The sequence below is a fragment of the Vipera berus genome (genome assembly GCF_964194415.1).
Source record: "Vipera berus genome assembly, chromosome: 2".
Taxonomy (NCBI): domain Eukaryota; kingdom Metazoa; phylum Chordata; class Lepidosauria; order Squamata; family Viperidae; genus Vipera; species Vipera berus.
Window position 1 is genome coordinate 107,640,518 of NC_138203.1, and position 23,297 is coordinate 107,663,814.

The 23,297-nt window shown below is 40.3% G+C and overlaps 1 protein-coding gene across 17 annotated transcripts in view; it reads left to right on the top strand.

Annotated features, from left to right (window-relative positions):
• Window positions 1-23,297, top strand: part of ADGRL3 (adhesion G protein-coupled receptor L3) — a gene marked incomplete at its 3' end in the record, with an annotated part of 400,329 nt that overhangs the window by 157,840 nt on the left and 219,192 nt on the right. For 13 of the 17 annotated variants that reach the window (XM_081321797.1, XM_081321796.1, XM_081321791.1 and 10 more), the window contains 5 exons: window positions 547-585; window positions 1,294-1,477; window positions 9,292-9,414; window positions 16,762-16,970; window positions 17,363-17,539. In XM_081321797.1, the coding sequence (XP_081177923.1) occupies window positions 547-585; window positions 1,294-1,477; window positions 9,292-9,414; window positions 16,762-16,970; window positions 17,363-17,539 (732 nt within the window). The remainder of the gene's footprint in view (window positions 1-546; window positions 586-1,293; window positions 1,478-9,291; window positions 9,415-16,761; window positions 16,971-17,362; window positions 17,540-23,297) is intronic. The other 4 variants (XM_081321783.1, XM_081321785.1, XM_081321784.1 and 1 more) reach the window with 1 other exon arrangement.

The window sequence follows — 23,297 nt, forward strand, 5'->3', positions numbered from 1 at the left end:
CTGTTTCTACGTTTTTTATGTTTTTTATTCATACACACACACACACAGACACACGCATATACACACTAAGATTGTATAAATGTAAATGTAAGCTTGTTATTGCTTCATAAATTTTATTTCGTAGAAATATTCTTTATGTTCTACTTAAATTTCTCTAAAATAAGTTAGTTTAGCATATTTTAGTTTAGTTTATTTTTTAAAAAAGATGTACAGTAATTAGATAATTGACAAAAACTGCAGGTTCTCTTAAATTCTATTCTGATGAACAAAGTTCTATATTTGCCAAGAGACTGATTAAAACTGTTGAGTTATAAGACAGGACGTTCCCTATGGCAAAATCCTAACTGGAAATCCTTTTCCCTAAGTCCTAAATCTTTGCTTGGACTTACGTATTTGTACCTGGTGTTCTGTAGTAAGATGCTTAGCTTAAAGTCTACAATATTAAGAAAAAAAATACTATTGTATCATTGTTTTATATATTTTGTTTTCTCATGATGCTAATTTCTTAAAATTCTGTTTTCATAACTGCCATCTTTGTGGAACCAGCTTCAGAAACGGGAACGTTCTTGTAGAGCCTATGTCCAGGTATTTTCCATTTTCTCATTAAATATATTATTGTTTTGTCTGCTCTTTTTTACTAGTATTATTGTCTACTACTATTACTAGAAAAAATGTAGAAAACTTAGAAAAATAGATAATTATATAGTATAGGGAATCATTAATAAAAAATAGAAAAAAGCATAATAAAATATTGTTGAAAAGTAGAATGTATTTGAAAGTAAAGATCTGATCAGAAAAAATGCATTAACTGGACTAATTATTTCTGCAGCAACCTATTATTTAGATAATGCTACCAGCTACTACATCAATTATTATTCTTACTTGTTTTAGCTGAATAAACACAAAGTATATTTTGATTCCAGGACGAAGAATTAAACTATAAAAGCACACAGCTAATTAAAGACTGATCCAACTTAAATGTTGGTTTTTATTTATAAAGGATGATGATTACAATTGAAAGTAAAAGTGGGGGTCCATTAAGGCTAACATACATCTCATATATAAATCTCTCTGTTTATAATTTTTATTGTAGAGATTTTAAGGTGGGTAATTTAACATGTATTAATTTCCATTTTTTTGGTTCACAATCATAAATAATTTCTCTTTATTTATTAAATACTCCTGATTAATTTGGAAGGTGTTATTTTTGCTCCCATGTAACTGTTCATTTTTAAATCTTCACTAATATTTAGAAGGGGCTTGCCAAAAATGCATCTTTCTCCTCTTTCACAGGCCATGGTTGAAACAGTTAATAACCTCCTGCAGCCACAAGCTCTAAATGCATGGAGGGACCTTCCTGCCCGTGATCAGCTGCGGGCAGCCACCATGTTACTGGACACTGTGGAAGAAAGTGCCTTTGTGCTTGCAGATAACCTTCTTAAGACTGATATTGTGAGGGAGAGCACAGACAACATTCGTAAGTAGCAAATATAAATCTTCTTTCTTCAGTTGTATCTTAGTTAATTTTTTGAGAACAAATAGTCGATCATTTGTACATCAGAGATATATGGGAAAACTCAGTTCTACAAATTTTTAATGAAAGCTGACAAATACAGTGTTAAGAAGATAGTGTTATGTGTTGTATTCTAGCTGGAATGAATGTTATATGACAATTCCTGCTTAGTGAAAATGTCAAACATATTTTCATGGGTTATAGAAACCATTAATAAGATCAGTGACATTTCTCAATAGCATTCTGCACATTTCTAAAAGGAGGTCTCATCATACTTACTTGCTGTTTTGCTTTATTTAACTAGCATAGGTAATATGATACAAAATACATTAGGTAAATTCATTCAGTAGACTAACAGTTTACTGTTATCAAGAATGAAGGTATATCCAATAAGCAGACAAGTAACACGGTAGATTCTTTGTAAATTATATTTATTGAAAAGGTAAAATACAAATGCCAATGCAGTCATAGGCTGCATTAATAGAGGGATAGAATCAAGATCACATGAACCATTAGTACCATTTCACTTGGAATATTGCATCCATTTTTGATCGCCATGATATAAAAAAAGATATTGAGACTCTAGAAAGAGTGCAGAGAAGACCAATAAAGATGATTAGGGGACTGGAGACTAAAACATATAAAGAACAGTTGTTGGAATTGGGTATGTGTAGTGTAATGAAAAGAAGGAATAAGGGTGACATGATAGCAGTGTTCCAATATCTCAGGGGCTGCCACAAAGAAGAGTGAGTCAAGCAATTCTCCAAAGCACCTGAAGGCAGGACAAGAAGCAACAGATGGAAACTAATCAAGGAGAGAGCCAATCTAGGACTAAGGAGAAATTTCCTAACAGTTAGAACAATTAAGAGGGAATGGCTTCCAGAAGTTGTCGATGCTCCATCACTGGAGGTTTTAAGAAGAGATTGGACAACCATTTGTCTGAAATGTTATAGGGTTTCCTGCTTGAGCGGGGCATTGGACTAGAAGTCCTCCAAGGTCCCTTCCAATTCTTTTATTCTGTCTGCTAAACAGTAAATAAATGAATAAATGACATTAGACTTGAGTAATGGCTTATTGTTTCTATCCTATCTGTTACACATGGACTGATGCATTCAGAAATTGGAGTATTGCACTATTTTCCCTGCAGTAAAATTCATGTTAAACACCAAAGTGAACTGAAGTAAATGTTGTCTTACAGTCTCATTATGGTGGGGGTGAGCAGTGAAGATGTTTCTGGGAGGAATGAACAAATAACATTGAGTGTTTATGCAAAGAATATATAATGAACCAAACCATGAAATTACAACAAGCAGGCAGCAGCAATATGAGAGGATGCTGGAAGTAGTGGTAACATACTGCACAAGAGAAGACAATAGTAAACAACCCTCTGCACAATAAAACTGCATTAACAAACAAGATAAATTGATGATGATGTAGTACTGGATTTTGGACCTCTCAAGCTGGAGGGCATTCAATGTGCTACCAGGAAGAGCTGAAGATGGTGCAATAGATTAAAGCCATCTATTTACTGATGTTAGCATGCAGGAAAATAAAATTAAATCTGCATAGACAGAATTACAGTGAGAACATGGAAAGTAAGAAGCATGAACAAGAGAAAACTCAACACAGTGAAAGACTAAATGAATCAAATACACATTAATGTCTTAGATAGTAGTGCATTGAAATGGGCTAGAATTTAACACTTTGCTAAAAAGATCATAAATCATAGTGTTGCTTGCTTCCAAAGCTAGAAAGCATAAAGCAAGGCAGTATATGCACTTAATGATCAAATAATATTGCTTAGACTTTGCAGATAACTCTTTAATACAGATAGTTTTCAAGTTAAGACAGACACTTACTGATGGTTCAAAGTTAGAACACCCCTTCTCCCAAAAATAGTTATGACCCTGTCCCAAAGTTATGTATGTTGCAACACCACTGCGGTCATTTGCCCTTATGACTGACCACAGAGATGCTGCAGCATGTTCCCTGCCTATTTCTCCCACAGGGACTGGGCCTGCTTTGCTAGCCCACTTAGTTCCACATGCTCCTCCCAACCCCATCACTGATTGCTCACTTACCTTACAAAGATCTCCAGAGTTCAAGATGCTGGGATAGGGAAGGAGAATACACTGGGCCATGTAGCAGAAAAGTGGCCGTCTTTTTCTCAGACACTGGCAAAGCTGTTTTCCTTTCGTTGCTAGATGATAGCCTACCCTGTCCCACACCATTAGCTCCATTAGTCTTACACTAGCAGAATTAATGGTGGGGGAGGGAAGGCATGCAGCCAACAGCAAAACTCTCTATCTTGCAGGCCTCTCTCCTCTTTGCAAAAGCATTTTTGCGAAGAGGTGAGAGGCATGTATGAATGTGAGATCTACTGCATTCTTTTGTATGGATGCTTGAGTAGAGGAAAGGAGAACATGTGGATATTTAAAGTAGGAGATGAAAAGGATCAAGTCAGTGACCATAGAATATGCCCATCATAAATTGATGCCCACCTGATGTTTTGCACTACTGGTTTAAATCAGAGACAGCATTGCTATAGTAACCTGAGAAGGTGGAAATTGTACTTCAAAATATCAAACAATGATAATATGTTACAGCAGGGGTATCAAACTGCTGGCCCACAGGCCAGTTGCATCATGCGGAGGCCACGCCCACCCAGCTCCAGCAATGTGAAAAAAGTTGTGATATGTTGCGATATGTCACATGATGCAGTGAGTTTGACACCCGTGTTTTACAGCGTATTGCTACTAAGCACCTTTACCACAGAAGCATGCACAGTTCTGATATTTTTTCCTTGTAAACTGCCCAAAGTCACAGGTGAAAAGGGTGATGTAGAAATTAGATAGATAGATAGATAGATAGATAGATAGATAGATAGATAGATAGATAGATAGATAGATAGATAGATAGATAGATAGATGATAGATTCACTGAGTTAGTAACTAATGTATTTTTGCACCTCAATTGAACCATTTCTATGCCCATGTTTCCTGTATCTTCATTGTATAAGTACCAAAACTATTTTTAAAAGAAAATTGATGTTCCCTTTCTCTACTGAGGTAATTTTTACCATGTTTATTGAGAAGAAGAGACTGCAATAACATCTTTAAAAGAATCCTTGATATATGATATTTCAACAAACATACCATTTGGTAGAGGATTTTCTAAATGAGTTTAGGTTTTAATGCTGGACCTGGAATGGAACTATATTTAGGAGATTTCAGCAGATATTATTTAAAAATGAATTTGGCTGTGTCATAAATATATCTTGAACTTTTGAATCTAGAACCAGTTGAAGTGGCATGTGTTAATTATGATACATTTCAGGCCAGCTGTCAATTGTATGCTTACATTTGCTGAGACATGGCATTCCAATAGCTACAATCAGCTATTCTGTGGTTACAGACTGAATCAGTGAGGCCATTAGTTTCTGGGACAGTAGTAGAGGCCACTAATGATTTAATCATGGACTGTTAAAATACAATGCAGTGTCAGAGTTCAATGAGCTCTTCTTTACCCCGTTGTGTCCGAAACATTTCCCTTAGGCTACATGGCCTGATAATTTGGTCTCAGGTGGCTCATGTCCCAAGAACATTATTAAACGTGAATACTATAATTGCTAGATGCCAAGTTAAAGGAGAGGTCATTGAAAAAAAATATGCCAATGGTCTCCTCGTTAACCTTATTCCAATACTTGGAGAAAGGGTACCAGTTTGCCAGATTTGTCTGTTGCAATACCTGGAATTAGCTTCTTTCCAAGACTTAATTAATAAATCAAACAATCAATTAATTAACTGATCAGGAAGACTCTGATTAGTTATTTAATTCATTCCTAATAAAAATGCATTCATATATATATATCCAGCTGTATTGAGTGTGGACATAATTTTGTATGCAGTACATCCCATATAATATTTTATTTATTTTTATTGCAAACATATAATATATTTTATTTCCCTTTTGTATGGATTATACCTGCGTTGGCTTTTTTCCTGCTTTTCTTTTTTATTAGTTTATATTATAAACTTCCATTTTTGTGCATAAAGTAATTTTGCTGCCATCAACTTATAGAAACATCAGAGTTCCATTTTTTCCCCCAAGTCTTTTTCCATTAAACCCAAAAGAAAAGTTTCTGGTTTTATTCTAATATTCACTTTACGAATCTTCTGTATTAGAATATGAATCCTACTGCAATATTTCTTTGCTTTATCCCATGTCTACCATATAATATTTTTTATAAAATTGAGTGATGGAAGAGCCCATCATTCTAAACTCCTTGTTCCATGCAAGAATCCAAGTTAAAGCACACCCAAAAGATAGTTGTCTAGGCTGTATTTGGACATATTTGGTGAGGGGGAATTCAACATCTTTCCAATTATTAACACTTAAAGGATGTTTTCTTTCCGTAACATTTAATCAAAACTTACTTTTTTTATAACTCATACCCATTGCTCTTTGTCCAGCCCTTTACATCTTTTCAGGTATTTGAAGAGAGCCACCAAGTCAGTATTCCAGGTTCGATCTGTTACAAAATAGAGTCAAGTCATTCCCATGATTCAGACATTGTGCTTCATTTGATCTTAAAATTTCATTTCCCTTTCTTCTAATCACACCACATTGCCAACTCATTTTCAGGTTGTAATTAAGTATTGGTCGTAGAAACATGAACTGGTTGGCCCCAGTCATGGCCACTCTTTTCACTTATAGAAATTTTTCTTTCCTGATCACCGAAGACTAAATTAGATCAATCATGATATGCAAAAAAGAAAAAGAGACAAGAAGGATCAAGTTAACTTCTACCACATCAGCTGGATGGTGCAGGATAATATTGTGGTAGAAGAATAAGCAGAGGAGGGTCAACAAAAGTTCAGTGTTCTATTTTTCTCTACCTGATGGAAAAATATATCAGTTGTCCACACAGAACCTTCTACAATGTCTTGATTGGTTTAAATACAGATGTTATTCAATCTCTTAGAACCAGGCTCTGGAAGAAGTAGCTTGTTCTTCTATTGATGCTTTTTGCTATCAGTTATGAAATTACATAAGATGGAATCAAGTTCATTGTCATGCTTCAGAGCAGTGGTCCCCAACCTTTGTGGCTTGGCGGCCCAGCTTGGTGGTAGGAGGGGAACTGGGTCACGCAAGCCCAGTTCCAAATAGGCCATTGCCCGGTAGTCCAGCCACTCCTGCAGCCCAATTCCGAGTAGGCCACAGCCCGGTAGTGGGCTACAACCCAGGGGTTGGGGATCCCTGCTTTAGGGTACCTATAATGTGCATTCATAAAGAGGTGGTTGTGCAAGGTTGCTTTTTGGTGCCCCTACTTCTTAGTTCTTATATTTGTTCAGTGGTATAGGTTTTGATAAAACCTCAGTTTCCCCACTACCAGCCATGCTCAGCAGTAGACCTGTTTTTGGCCTATCTGTTTAATAGATTTATATGGCTGCCCATCTCATATACGTAATGCAAGGCAGTGAACAAGTAAAACAAATAAAAATACAGTAAAACCAGGATTTAAAAAACAGGAGCTGCCAAGAAACTTCATAACTTCCTACATACTCAGAATTTTATAAGTGGACAGTGCAGCTCCTTTTAGCATATATGGTTTTGAGATGCGGCCTCTGTACTCTTGTCCATTATTGCAGTGAGGAACTAATCATTAGCTAAAACAAAACTAAAATAGACAAAAGATATGTTCTATCTATCATTCCTAGAAAATCAAAAGCTTCAGAATTTATCAAATTAAGGTTTTTAAATACTTGGACATATCCTTCCAAACCATGATAATCTGGTGTCATCAGCAAAGAGATGTTACCACTAGGACATATAATCTCTGAAATGCAGTTCTGCATATTACTGTCACAGCAATAACCATATTCCAGATGCAATGGAAGTCATCAGAGCCAGGATCATTAGCCACCTGTTTTATATACATAGGTGCTTTTCTATTCCAATAAAGCTCTAGAGATGTTGTTCAATCAAAAATTTTAGAGCTTGTGGCAAGTGTCCCATTCTGTACCAGATTCCTTTCTGAGACTGGAATCTAGCCTAGCTATCATGTGCAGTTGCTGCTATTGGAATAAAATTTCCTATTTTTGGTCTTGTTTTGGCAACTCTGTGGCCATTGTGTGGGACAATTTTATCTGATCCAAACTGATGATACAAAGGGCCTTCAACACTGACATTCAGAGTGACCTAAGCAAAACCCAATTCCATTATGGACAGGACTTATTTGGGAGCTGTTGTCTTGTAGAAAAGTTTTCATTTTTGCCATTCATTAATGCCTCTGAACAAAATATATTTTGCACCTGTTCAATAAAATGTGTTTCTATTTCCATATGCCCTGATAACATTACCTAATATCTTCTTAATCCATTCTCATGCCAGTTCAGAGGAGAAAACCTTTCTAGTGTTAGCTAATAACTCACCAATTATCTGCTATGTTTTGGGGCCATCATCAGGTTTCATATCATAGCAAGCAGTCAGCCTGGGATCAGATTAATTCACTACTAAAACAAGAGAGCTGGAAATAGTTCCTTCTGCCCCAAAGATAATGTTGTAGTCTTGACTTATACCAGGTTGGTCGGAGAAACAGTGCAAAGTTTGAACTTTGATTTCATTATAAATAAAACTTTCACGTAGTACATGAGAACCATTTGAATTATTTTGTTAGCTTTGTTAACTTTCCTACAATGAATTAACTCATCAGATTGCCATCTTGTTAAATATATATAATTTGTAATATTGAGAGAAACTAGTTGACTTCCCCAGCAATTTATTCTATAGAAATATCCTATGTAGACTATATGGTTCCGTCAGCCAGGATGAGTTGAATCTGTATTCTTATTCAGTGTGATGGATAGTTGCTAAGGAGAAGAATTAGTTTTACTGCATATGATTGGGATAAAACTATGAGCCTCCTTTTTGCCGGATCAAACGAAGAGTTGCCCAGTTTTAATAAGAATGTTATTGAATATCTGAAATATGTGGAAACACAATTTCTATAGAAAGCTGACAGAGTCTTTGGAACAAAATGTTGCCTTATCATGGAAATTATGACATTTTGATATGGATTGATTTGATTATTTTTCTTGTGTTTAAGTCTAAAATGATAAATTATAACTTGTATGGTGCTCATAAAACTAAGCTCCTTTTGAAACAGATTTTATCCTTTGGAGAAGTACGGCTAATGCTGCAGATAAAGGGATATCATTCTGTCATGCCAAAAAGACAACCCTCCTATATTGCTTAAGATTCAAAAATACAGAAGACATTGCCACATTGAGCTTTATATGCAAGGAAATTTCTATATCACAGAACCTGAATATAAGCATGTTTAATGAATTCTCTCTGCCTTGCAAAAGTTTGTGTTCATTTGCCAACTAAGCATCTAAGAGAAAGAATATCACTAACTTTTTTTGTCCTTCGGCTGTCACTACATCCGTGCTTATGTTTCAGGGGGTGAAATTCTTGCTAGAAATTGACTTCCTTCTTCCAGCCAATTTTCCCATGTCCAATTTCCAATTTGCAATGGAAAAAAATTGTTGAAAGGTAATATTTGGTGAGCTCCACACACTCCCTACTGTTTTGGTAAATGTCGAACAATATACAGTGTGTGTGTGTGTGTTTGTGTGTGTGTGTGTGTGTGTGTGTACTATTTAACCCCTCTATTTAAGGCACATTGATTTGAACAAACTGTTCTTTCTCCTCTTATCCTATAATGCATTATCAATACGTTGCATTTACACACATTCCATTTTTCATACTAATAGAGCTGGAAGTTGCAAGGCTAAGCACAGATGGAAACCTGGAAGATCTTAAATTTCCACAGAATACTGGCTTTGGCAGCACCATCCAGCTGTCAGCAAACACACTGAAGCAGAATGGTCGAAATGGTAAGCTCAGCTCTTCACTGATGGTTTTGGGAATGTAGAAATCTTTTCTGTTAAGTTTAAATCATAGTACTTTCACTATCTTTCTTGCTATAACACATTATTAATGTAAGTCAAATTGCTTTATTGAATCAAGCAGACAACATAACAATGGCTGAATCCTCAGAACAAAGTCTCTGGATCCTTAGTTGCCCTGGTCTCCAGCAGCAGCAGCAGCTGCTGCTAAATACCAGGTCAGCCTGCAACAAGTTTTACCCCATCTGAGACATATTGTACATGAGAGGGCTGGGCTGGCATAAATAACTGAGATTGAATAGAATGGAGCTGGAAGGGTTCTTGGAGGTCTTCTAGTCCAGCCCCCCCTGCTCAAGCAAGAGAACCTATACCATCTCAGACAAGTGACTGTCTAGCCTCTTTTTTAAAATCTCCAGTGATGGAGTGCCGACAATTTCTTGGGGCAAGCTGTTCCACTGGTTAATTGTCCTCACTGTCAAGAAATTTCTCCTTAATTCCAGGTTGCTTCTCTCTTTGATCAGTTTCCAACCATTGTTTCTCATCCTTCCATCTAGTGCTTTGATGAATAAGGTGACCCCCTCTTCTTTGTGGCAGCCCCTCAAATACTGGAATACTGCTATCGTGTCTCCCCTATTTCCTCTTTTCTTTAGACTAGCCCACGGGTCGGCAAACCACGGCTCTGGAGCCACATATGCGGCTCTTTCAGCCTTCTCCTACGGCTCCCAGCCATTTGCAGAGAGAGAGAATGTGTAACTCATCTGTTCTCTGAGAAGCTGACAAGCTTATTGGGCGGGGCTCCTGCCTTTGCTGCATCTCCACAGGAAGCAGTAGAAAGCAGGGCAGGAGAGCCAGCCCAATAAGAATGTGTGTCAGCTTGTCCAGAACAGCGTGAAGCCAGCTTGCCAGGTGAGCAGAAGATCGGAGAGAGGGAGAGAGAGAGGGGGGAGGAGAGAGAGAGAGAGAGAGAGAGAGAGAGAGAGAGAGAGAGAGAGAGAGAGAGAACTCATGAACAGCAGCTTCTATTTCTTTTTAATTAAACTCTTCAATCAAGTTGCCCCCCTTGTGTGCATGCCCGCGCGCAAGAGTTTTGCGGCTCCCAGTGGTTTTTTCCCCTCTGGGAAATGGGTCCAAGTGGCTCTTTGAGTGTTTAAGGTTGCCGACCACTGGATTAGCCAAACCCAAGTCCTGCAGCCATTCTTCATATGTTTTAGTCTCTAGGCCTTTGATCATCTTAGTTGCTCTTCTCTGAATTTTTTCCAAACTCTCAACATCTTTTTTGTGAAATGGTGACCAAAATTGGATGCAGTATTCCCCCTGAGGATGATGACTTCCTCCTTCTGAGTCAGCTTCTCCACTGGGACTTCATGGGACTTTGGTCTGGCTCCAGCTGCCAGGACCGCACTTTCCACAAAAGTAGCAGCCTGCATCTCATCCACTGCAGCTACCCCCAGGCTCGGGATTGATTCTTTTCCATCTCTGCATCTTCCCTGTGTCTTTGTCATCCTCCCAAGGTTTGGGTAGGTGACCAGGGCTCAGGACCCCATGGATAAATGAAATTTGGAGTCTTGGTTTAATGTCATGGTTCTGATAGATGAGACCAGAAGAAATAAGAATTCTGAGGCAATTGCTTTTCTCAAAGAACAATTTTAATAGCTACATAATATCAGCACGAATAAAGGTGAAACCAAGACTGAAAGTTACCCCCCCCAAAAAAAAAGGTTATAAAGTAAAAGTTGAACTCCCCACCCATTGATGTGTCATAAATCACAATCCCCAATTAAAACCTTTGGCGGAGTTCCTAATGGTAGCTCCAGCCAAACACTTAAGCTTCTTGACCTTAGTTCCCACAAGAAAGTTATTGTTTTGACTAAACTATAAGAATGCAGTCTCCCCCCTCCCATTGCTGTGGCAGCCAAAAAACGAAGAAACATGGCTGTATTCAGAGTGTTTGAAGGTCTGACACAAAGTATGAATTAAGCAGCTCTGCTTTCTCCCTGTTGCCTGTTATTTCCTTGCCATCTTCTCTCTTTAGTGGACCTACAGTTTCCTTGACTTTTTTTTTATTATTATTATTACATTTATATCCCGCCCTTCTCCGAAGACTCAGGGCGGCTTACAAGCTTAGCAGTAGCCTTCATTCTATGTATATGCCTGCTTGTTAGGGCTTTCACACACACCCCAAGCGGCATTATTACAAAGTCAGCTTATTGCCCCCAACAATCTGGGTCCTCATTTTACCTACCTCGGAAGGATGGAAGGCTGAGTCAACCTTGAGCCTGGTGGGATGCGAACCTGCACTAATTGCAGGCAGCTGGTGTTACTTAAGGAGGCATCAGCCCACTGCTCCACCAGCCCACTGTTGCTGTTAATGTTAGAAGAAACTTTTTTATTATCCATGATTTCTGTTGCAAGTCTTTGTTTGTTCTGAGCGTTTGCTTTCGTGACTTCATCTTTGCATCTTCTGGCTGTCTGCTGATAATCAGCCTTAGTTATGTGCCCCTCTTTCCATTTTTTGTGTTTGTCCTTTTTGTCTTTCAGTTTGTCAGAGAGATATTTTTGCAGCCATGCTGATTTCTTCTTGAATTTCTTGTTTTTCTTTTTTCAGTAGTATTGTGCTGGTCTGGGCTTTTATGATTGCATTTTTCAGAGTTCCCCATGCTTCTTGGGTTGTTTTTCCCTTTAGGATTTTCATCCATGGTATCTTTCCTAAGTTCTCTCTAAGTTTGTTAAAGTCAGCTCTTTTGAAGTTTAAGACACTGGTTGGACTGTTTTCTGTTCCTAGTGTTTGCGTTATATTAAATTCCAGTATGACATGGTCACTTTTGCCAAGGTTCCGGCAACTTCAACTCCTTTTATAGTACATTTTTCCCTGTTTTCATGAGGTGCAACCCATCCCTTGCCAGGAGTCCTTCATATAGGAAATGCAGTCCATGATCCAAGAAACCAAAGTTTTCTTGGCAACACCAACCTTTTAGCCAATGGTTTATTTCTAGAATTCTTTTTTCCCCTCAATGGGTGTTGGCCTTTCATTGGGAGTACTGATGAGAACACTACTTGTACTCCTGGCTTCTTGACTTTATGCCTAGTTGTTTGTAATCTCTCACTATTGTACTTAGGTTCTTTGTTGTGTCATTTGTCCCAATGTGGAGGAGGAGGAAAGGGTAGTAATCAGTAGGCCTAATTATTTTGGTTAGGTTCTCGGCCACATCTTTGATTTTTGCTCCAGGGAGACAACATACCTCCCTGGATTGTAAGTCCGGTCTGTAGATGGCTGGTTCCATTCCTTTGAGAATAGTATCTCCTATTACCAACCAACACTTGCCTTCCTTTTGGGGGGGCTGCAGTCTGAGGTGCTTTTCTGTTTATCTCTGGTGTGTTTGTTGATGTGACATTTTTTAGGGATATTTGAAGTGACTTTTTTAGGGATATTTGAAGTTGTTTCTTTGCATGTTTTCTTTGATGGGGAGGCTGTGGGTCTGTGTGTTTCCACCTAAGGCAGGCATGTCAAACTGCCAGCCCGTAGACTGGATGCATCACACCAAAACCATGTCCACCCCATTGCCGGCAATGGGGAAAAAGTCACAATATGTCATGTGACATCACGTGATGTTGCGAGTTTGACATGCCTGGTCTAAGGGAAGAAATCAATTGCTCAGTTTCTGGTTGGGTTGGAATGGGCAGAAGGGGTTTGTTAGTTTTATGCTGATTCTTTCTATGAGTATTGTGTTTCCTTCTATGTGTGACATACCTCCACTTGTTTTCCTCCAAGGGTTTATCAGTAGGGTCAAATCCTCTGGGAGTTATTTGTTCATTAATTGGTTCTGTTTGGGTATAGTTTTCTTTTGTAGATTGGGGTTTGGCTAGAGTTGCCTCTAAGTTCCTTTTTCCTCCAGTAGTTTACATAGTTTACATCTAATGCATGTATAGTTTGGGTGTTCTTTGGGCATAAGCACATACATGGAACAAGTATTATATACCACAATATTATGTCACCTGTTCCATGAGTTTGTTGTTTGAAAATCCCTCTTTTTGGTTTTTGCCGTCTGCAGGCTCTGGTCTACTACTATCCATAGCACTTGGTCTGCTGCCATCTGTAGGCCCTGATCTATCACCGTCTGTAGCACTTGGTCTACTGCCATCTCTAGGCCCTGGTCTATTACCGTCCGCAGCACCTGGTCTGCTGCCGTCAGATCAGCCTGAGCATGGAAGGTAGTCTCCCCTTGGAAATCTGACTGCCCACCTACAACTCCAAGGGCAGGGGAAGTGAAGTGGCTGTAGTCATTCGGAAGAATGATGGCTTTGAGAGGTACTACTCTCAAAGTCTTGTTTGTGCAGTAGGGCTTTAGTGATCAGGTAGAATTCCTGTTCCCATACCAGGGGTCCTGTTGCATAGCAGTCTCCCAACCAGGACACCATGAATTTGTTGCTATACTTACAGTTTTTCAACTTATATTACTTCAATCTGCCTTCCTTGCATCCAGAATCAGAAGTGCCCCTGGGGTTCAGAACCACCTTAGGAATGAGGCCAGCTGGACACTGGCCTTGTGCCTAAGTCACTTTCTCTCGGCTCTAGAAAGGAGCTTGTGGCAAACTATTTGAGCAGCCATCAAACAAAATTGCTTGGATTTGCTCTGAGCTGGACTTCAGCTATGTCAGTCTATCGAGTTGACTGAGACTAGTCTGGCTTGCTACTTGGGAAGAGTTTGAGTCTTTTGGTCCCAAGGAAATTAACAGAATCCTTGGAGCAGCAAGTGTGTCTACCTGTGGATTAGATCCATGTCTCTCCTGGTTGGTCAAGGCCTCCAAGGAGATGCTGTATGGTTAAGTTCCAGTTGTGCTCCTTCAAATTAGTCCTTGAAGGATATGATCCAACCTGTGCTTAACGAATCTGCCCTCTCTTCAAGAAACCATTATTGCACTGAATGGTAGGCACAATTTTTGTCTTATCTCCATCTTTCCCTTTTTTGAGGAATCTTGTTGAAAAAGTGATCAGGCTACAGCTTCAGGGACAAATTATCTGGACCTCTTTCAGCAGAATCAAAGTCCTGGCTCATCTAGTCCAGCAGTTTACTCTCTTAATGGCCAGCCAACTGCACAAGGAAGCTTATATTGGTCAGTTGATAATAGAAATGTAGGAAAGAGGAAAGTAATGTTAAATTTGATCGCAGGGAAAAGGCATAGAAGAAAAGAGCATTATTAAATAAAATTTTATCCATAGTTTGAACTAAAAACATTTGTCTCTAAAGTAGACTAGTCAAAGACTACAGTTCATCTCTCCACAATTTGTCATGTAGATTGATTCAAAAAATCCATTTATTAGGAAAAATGTGTACAGAATGCATTATCAAAAGAAGTTGCATTGAAAACATATATATTAGGAAATATATGCACCAAAATGCATAGAACTTTAAAGATATTCCTGAGCACAGTATGGGTGATGGAAAAAAGGCAAATAAGTTTTTTTTTAATTTAGGCTTACAACACCGTGTGGAACCATGGTGGTCATTTCTGTAATTTGATTAAAGACTAACCAGAATTTAAGATACACTTGTCTAAATAATACACAGCAGGAGTGTTAAACTGCTGGCCCATGGGGCGGTTGCATCATATGGAGGCTGTGCCCACCCCAGCTCCGGTAATGAAAAAAAAGTCGCAACACGTCACGACAAGTCACGTGACACGGCTAGTTTGACACCTGTCATATACAGTATCATTCCCATTGTTTAACAACTTTGGCAACCTTTAGAGGGAAGGCTGGGGAATTCTGGGAGTTGCAGTCCACCCACCTTAAAGCTGCCAAGGTTGAGAAAGCACAGACAGCCACAATATCTTCATTTTTTTAGAAAGCACCTCATATACTGTACATCATTATGACCAGCTTCCCATTCAGTGGTTTTGGCAAGCAGCAGTAATGCTTTTGCAGTACTATGTGCTAGAAACCTGGTTTCTATTCACTTTACATTTACTTCCCATATGGCCATATCTGTTATGATTAGGAACTTATTAACCCAAGATGTAGCTTTGCTATTATGGCTTTGAAATTGGAAGAGCATACTCGGGAAGTGTGTTTTGTGTTGTTTTATATTTTCTCTATCCTTTCTTGTTTTATAGTTATTTATGGTCTGTGGTGATTTAGGTTTTCTGACCATTTTCTGACTATTTTGGCTTCGTGACTGCTACTTTTTTGTTAAAACAAGGACATACAGACTTTTTTAAAAAATTAAAAATGTGTTTTTGAAAGGGATGAAGGGGCTGCATGCATATCTGGATCTTTGGGGAAGAGAACTTGATGCCTTTATTCCATTCCAAAACACCAGTATTTCTTTCCCCCACAACACATTAACTTTATTGTTGTCCTTGGCCAGTATTAATTGACCTGATAAATACCATCATGATAAACACCAACTAAAACTGAAATCTTCATGTAGGCTTTTAACAAAAGAGTAAAGAGAAGGCAAAAAGGAAATGTAATAAAACCAAATTATCAAATTGGCATTATTTTCCCAGCTTTACAAATTACAACTTTGCTTTGAAATCGCAGCACTTTTCTTCTGTTCACAGGTACCATTAGGGGCATAAATATTAATGAGTGGGTTCTTTTTGTTTATCCTATTTTGTCCTCAGTCACCTCTTAGCCCTTCTATCCTGTGGGGTTGAGCTTAAGACTGAACTACTAAACTAAAGGTGTGATAGTTGGTAGCACCTAGACCTACACTAGTTGTAAAAGTCAAACACCTCTAAACTGGTGCAGTAAATAGTAGTTTGCTAATGCTAAATGAATCACTGGGCTTGTGACTTACTGAGGTTGAAAGTAATGAAAAATGTGCATGCTTTCCTGCAAATACCTCAATTGGGGGAATAGGGGAGGATTATAGTTTGATTAAGAAGGCATGCTTATAAAATTGACAGAGGAGTGCAAAATGTCATGCATATGCCTTCCAAAAAGCCCCTCTAAGTCACACACAGATTATCTCATGGTTGAGCCTGAGAATCAATAGGATTATATATGTCTAATTGCTTTTAATGCTGATACTGTTTTAATTAGTACCAAGAACTAGATAATAACTCTCACATTGAGCCTGCAATGTTACAAAGTAGCGCATCTTTATATATGGCTGTATTAGAACTATCTTTATTGTGATTATATGTACAGCAACTCTGATTACTTACATTAACCATTTTGTTCATATTAGTAGGTTGCTGCACCGCCAATCCTGCAACCAGTTCTGCAATTTTTTAAACTCCATTAAGAGACTGTTTTTGTTATAGAGCAAAAGATTGTGAATTAGAAATTCTGAAAACTGATTTAATCTATTACCAAATTTTCTGTTTCAGGTGAAATCAGAGTGGCCTTTGTCCTATACAACAATCTGGGCCCTTATCTGTCCACAGAGAATGCCAGCATGAAATTAGGGATGGAAGCCATGTCTACTAATCATTCTGTCATAGTGAATTCTCCCATCATCACAGCAGCAATTAATAAAGAGTTCAGCAATAAGGTTTACTTGGCTGACCCTGTTGTGTTCACTGTCAGACACATCAAGGTGAGGACTTGCTTCCCTGGCAAAAAGTCTCACATTATGGGGAGATTATTTTTCACTGTTCCTGAAAACATCCTAGAAAGTGTTCACTTCCTCCCCTACCCACAATATATGACACTTTTCAGGAAAAGCCAACCCCCCTCCCCGAGGTTATCTTAGCTACTTAAAAAAAAATCTTCATAAAGCACTTGAGGTTTATAATTGTTTTGTAATAGAAATGAAGTAATCCTGCAGAGCTGAGTTTAGCTCTAAACAAATCAAATAATTGGGCAAGGAATAATTTATAAAAGTGAGAATAGCAATCTTCCTCTGTTGTCCATTACCCTTTGCTGCTAATGGTTAGAAGAACAGAGATGATTTAATTTAGTACTTCTTCATCTATTTCTTCCCTATAGCAGTCAGAAGAAAATTTCAACCCTAACTGTTCATTCTGGAGTTATTCTAAACGCACAATGACAGGATACTGGTCAACTCAAGGTTGTCGGCTCCTCACAACAAACAAGACACACACAACATGTTCCTGTAATCATTTAACCAACTTTGCTGTTCTGATGGCCCATGTGGAAGTGAAGGTAAGTGATGGATAAATACATCTATTAAAAATAGGAAATGGTTACAGAATGGAAGGTGGTGTCATCTGTATGTGGACGATACTATGTTAAACACCTCATACTGAGCAAGTGATGCCATTCACTTGTCTACCCAGTGCCTGCCTGCAGACAGATTAGCTTTAAGTCAACCTTGGCAAGACAGAATGACTTTGGGCTTTATCCATGCTTGGGGGCCTGGTGATTTGTCGTATTTGATAAGGTAGCACTCTCTCCAACAGAGTTGTTGGCAATTTGGGTCTCCTGCATTCATGGTCCTGCTATAGGAGCAGGTGGCAGTCATGACTAGGGAAGGACTTTGCACAAGTTCATCTTGTGTGTCATTTGCACTGCTTCCTAGAGCTGGGAGCCTTGCTCACTCCTGGGTTAATCACTTCTTAGCTTAATTGTGTAACATACTCTACATAGAGCTGCCCTTGAAGATTTCCTGTAAGTGGTGCTGCATGCAGCAGCATGTAAAGTTCTGTATGCTTCATATTTCACCCATGTTACACCACTGCTACATAAGTTGCACTGCTTTGAGTTGTGTTCCCGGTACACTTTTATCACTTTTAAAACCCTAAATAACATGGGATAAAGTTAGTTATGGAACTACCTTTCCATGAAGATATCTGCCCATCCAACCAGTTTAGATAGGCTGGGCACCCTCAGGTACCTTCCCTTAAATGTTGGTGTCTGGTGGGATTTTGGAGGTGTGCCTTCTTCATGGCTGTCTTCTTGTTTTTCATTTTAATTTCTGTCTCAAATGACTTTTGAAAAGTTCTTTAGAAAAAAATTAATTCAGCAAATTCACCATTGGCTCAATTCATCATGTAGATACAGCTATTCCTAGAAATGGAGAGGATGTCAGAACCCCAATGTATTTTGTATTTCTTTCCTATGCCCTCATTTTCACCTTCTGCCATTCTATTGAGGGGAGGGGGGCCTAAGGGTGTTCTGCTGTGTATTTTCTTTGCAGCTGGTTGGACATTTGGGGTGGGGTTTGAAAGGGCTCTTTTAATGTAACAATTCACATGGGAAATCCTTGGATCCTGCCTTACTATCCTGCTATCAATACCTTCCAATAAAAGTTCCTGTTGAGACATTGGAAGTTTCAAGAGTTCTGCTTTCTTGGGAGGCTTAACTGAGGCAGGTCCTTACATTAGGCAGGATCTGCAAAGTGGTCAACCCAAAGGGAAGAAAACCCATACCATGGGGACCATGCAAGCAATGTCTAACCACCACAGCAAGAGGGAAGAAAGCAAGTGCTGGGCAGAGCCCCCCCCCCCCAAGGCTTTCCTTAATGACAGCTCCTTTAATTCCTCTGGCTCAGGAGACAAGGCTGCAACTGGGGAGACCCTCTCAAAACCAAGGTGGTCAATCGGTGTCAGGAAGAAGGAAGACTGGGAAGGAAGATCCTGGAAAGTGACCATCAGCTGCAGCAGCCACAAGCCAGGCTGGAAAAGGAAATGGAGCGTTCACTCAACCTCAGCAAAGAAGAGGATGAAAGGCCAACCTGAGCCTATTGCTTCCTTAAGCAAGCCATAAGTCTCATGGTAGAGGCTTTCAAAAACCTTGAAGAGGAAGAAACAGACCCTTATCGAAACAGAGATGGGGAGAGGCTGGTGGAGGAAGTTAGAAGGGGGAGAGTGAACCCTCCAACCCAGGCACCTCTACCAACACCACAGACACCACAGGAACCGCCGCTGCAGCAATGATCCCAGCTTGAGCTACACCAGCCAGCAATGATGGGTACAGCGCCATAAGGAAGGGGCTTGCCATATCAAACATAAGACTCCCCCCTTGGCGTGAAATATGATAGGGATCCCCAGCAATGGGGTTTCTTCCTGGGTTATATGCAGGAATATGGCCGGGAGATCCCTAGCAAGAGTGCCCGGGTCAGGGTCGTCACCCTGGCCCTAGAAGGTACAGCAGCTAAGTAGATGGTCACCCTGCATAATGCCGAGGCACCCAAGCTCCAAAATTTCAATCGATTCATGGCAGTGCTGAGATGGTGGTTTAAGGATCCCTTGGCTGACCAGAAGGCCAGGGATTGTATTAAAAATGTCAGGCAGGGCCAATGCCCCGTGGCCAAATACACTGAAGAATTCTGAGATCTGGCTTGTCATCTTAACTGGCCAGAGGACATTTTAGTAAGCTGTTTCAAGGAAAGGTTGAATGATGATCTCTACCATGAGTGTATTGCACAAAGAGCCCCTGCACCTCCACAACTGGTGCATCCTAGCCGAGGAAGCAAAGATCAACCAAGCCCAAAATCAACATTGTTTCAGTCAAGCATGGAAATGCTCCCTACCAGAGAGGAAGCAAGAGGCAATGAAAACCCCCATAGTGACCCCGCCCTGAACTGCCTGCTTTAAATGTGGAAAAGAGGACCATCGAGCTGCGGAGTGTCATTCAAAGACTCTGGTGAGAAAAGGAGACTGGCCCGTGGGTCTAAACCCATAAAAAAATCCCAGCACCCCAGGAAGACAGCAATGAAAAGTGCCTAGGTCATGGAATTCTAGCCCTCCGAGAAAACAGGAGGGAGAACTCCAACCCCACCAGAGAAGGTACCAGAGATGTCCAACAGCGACTCCAATGATGAGCCCTTGGTAAGTCTGGCATCCATTACCAGACCCATAGAACTGATGATCCCAGGAATGGAGGAAAAGATGGAGGAAAAGGTAGCCATAAAGACTTTACTAGACTCAGGCTGTACCAGATGTTTAATAAGCCCAACCCTAGTGGGAAATCTGGGGATCCTATGAGGAAACTGAAGAAGCCCATTTTGTTCAGTCAATTAGATGGATCTATTACAGGGGTGTCCCAGCCACCTTCGCCACGATGCCAATAAAACTAACCATGGGGGACCACACTGAGACTTTGACTTTTATAGTGACCCCCAACATGGAATGGCCTATAATCCTAGGACTGGCCTGTCTAAAAAAATGGAACCCACGGATGAACTGGAGGACAGGAAATTTGAGATTCCCAAAAGGGAAAGCCCGCTCGCCCAATAGCCACCATGGCACCAAAGCGAAGCACAAGCCTGAGGTGTAACAGCTATCAATGATCGGGAATCGGAAAGCATACCCAGGGAGTACCAGGACTTGGCTGAGGTCTTTAGCAAGAACAGATCTGATGAATTCCCCCCTCACTGTCCCACAGACTGCTATCGAGATCATCCCTGGAGCTAAGCTGCCAAAATCCAAACTCTATTTGATGAGTCCCTGAGAGAGGAGCTGCGCAAATTCATAGATAAGAATTTGGCACATGGCTTCATTCAACTGGCAAGACCAAAAATGGCTGCCCTGGTGCTATTTCGGGAAAAGAAAGATGGGTCTATTTGCATCTGCATAGATTATAAATGCTTGAATGCTGTGTGCGTGGACAATGTCTACCCTTTGCCACTCATGAAGGACATGCTAGCCCACCTCTCAAAGGGAAAGATTTTCTCCAAGCTAGATCTGCAAGAAGCATATTACCAGGTTAGAATCAAGGAGGGGGATGAGTGGAAAACCACGTTCAACTTCCCCTTGGGGTGCTTCCAGTTAAAAGCACTCCCATTTGGTCTACAGGGAGTACCTGCAATATTTATGCAACTGATTAATGAGGTCCTCCATGAGCATTTGTACAAGGGGATTTTGGTGTACCTGGACAACATATTAATCTATACCAAAATGAAAGCTGAGCATGTCAAATTAGTCAGAGCAGTTTTAAATAAGCTCCATGCAGCCAAACTGTATGCTAAACTTTCAAAATGTGAATGCCACAAAGAAAAGATTGACTATTTGGGCTATCAGATTTCCCACGTGGGGGGTGGAAGTGGACGCAGAAAAAGTGTGAGCTGTTTTGGAGTGGGCCCCACCACACACCCAGAGGCATCTGCAAAGTTTTCTGGGCTTCGCTAACTTCTATTGGCAGTTCATCCAATCCTTCATTCAGATCGTACTCTCCATTACTAAGTTGCTAAAAACAAAAGGGGAGGACAAGCCAAAACCTAGCCAGCTGCTAAAGTGGACTATGGAATGCCAGACAGCATTTGAAAAATTAAAATGACTTTTTTCCGCAGAGTCAGTGCTAAAGCACCCAGATCCCGAGAAACCATTTGTTGTCCAGGCCAATGCCAGCGACATAGCGGTGGGTGCAGTACTGCTCCAGGGGAACCAGGAAGGCCTACAGCAACCTTGTGCCTATACTTCAAAGAAACTCACAGAAACCAAGCAAAGATGGGCAGTCTGAGAGAAGGAGGCTTATGCTGTGTGCTGGGCCCTACTCACTTGGAGGCACTTCCTAGAAGGGAACAAGATTCTTTCCAAGTATGGACTGATCATAAAAATCTCGAGGCACTAAAGACTCCTAGGAAACTGTCCCCCAAACAAGTTGGATGGGCCCAGCACTTCCACCGATTCAATTTTACTCTCCAGTTCTTACCTGAGGGGAAAAACGTCTTGGCAGATACCCTGTCATAGATGCCACAGTACAATAGCATGAAAGCTGAAGTGGTCAAACCATTGCTGACCACCAGACAACTAGCCACTCTCATCACCACAAGACCGCAAGCAAAGAGCATCCCAACCTTTAACAGCATGGCTGCCACCAAATTCAAGCAAGCTCTGGAGAAGGACGAGTGGTTCCTCATTGACAAAAACCTCTGTTCAATGCGAGATGGACTGCCATAGGTGGGTGGGTGGGGGGAAACTATACATCTCTACGACCCAGAGATTAATGTTCATGCAAATCTGCCATGATTCAAAACTAGCGGGACACTTTGGGTTTGTGAAAAACCTCTACCTGATAAAGAGACAATTCTGATGGCCATTATTTAAAAAGGACATTGAGAGTTATGTAGCCAGTTGCCCCATTTGCGCAGAGGCTAAATGCGGGCAGGAAAAATGCCTGGCCTCCTACAGGCAGTTGCAAGCCCTTCAGCACCTAGAGCGAAATCTCTATGGATCTCTGTCATAGAGCTACCAGAAAGCGCTAGGAACACTGTCATTTGGGTAATGATGGATTTGTTCTCCAAACATGTCCATTTCATCCCTTGCCAAAAAAAATCCAACTGCTAAAGCCTTAGCTAAGATATTTGTGCAACACATATATCGGCTACATGGAGCCTCACAATACATAATCTTAGATAGGGGGGTCCAGTTCACCTCTAAGTTCTGGAGAGTATTTTTGGACGTACTGGGCACAGATCAGGGTTTGTCATCTAGTCATCATCCTCAAACGAATGGGGGGACAGAACAAATTAACTCAGTGCTAGAACAATACCTGAGATGTTTCATAAACTATCAACAAGACAATTGGACTGATCTGCTACCATTCACTGAAGTAGCTTATAACAATGCAATGCATTCCAGTACTGGTTACACACCTTTTCCAGGTGGCTACAGGACAGAGCTTCAACCCAATGCCTGAATTGCCTTTCAATGAACCTACCACCCCTTCCCTTAAGGAATGAATCACGCAATTGCAAAATACATAGCCAGTGATTAGAAAAGCCTTAGATGAAGCTAGAGAAGCTTATAAAGTACAGGCACACAAAAGAGTGGAGCCCAAGCATCTTATGGTGCAGGAAAGGGTATATCTCTCCACTAGGTTTCTGCAGTCCCTGCAATCCTCAAAGAAGTTAGGGCCAAAATTTGTGGGACCATTCCCTATTAAATGCATCTTTAACCCAGTCACAGTATAGTTTGAACTCCGTAAAACATTAAAACAGGTCCATCCGGTATTTCACTGT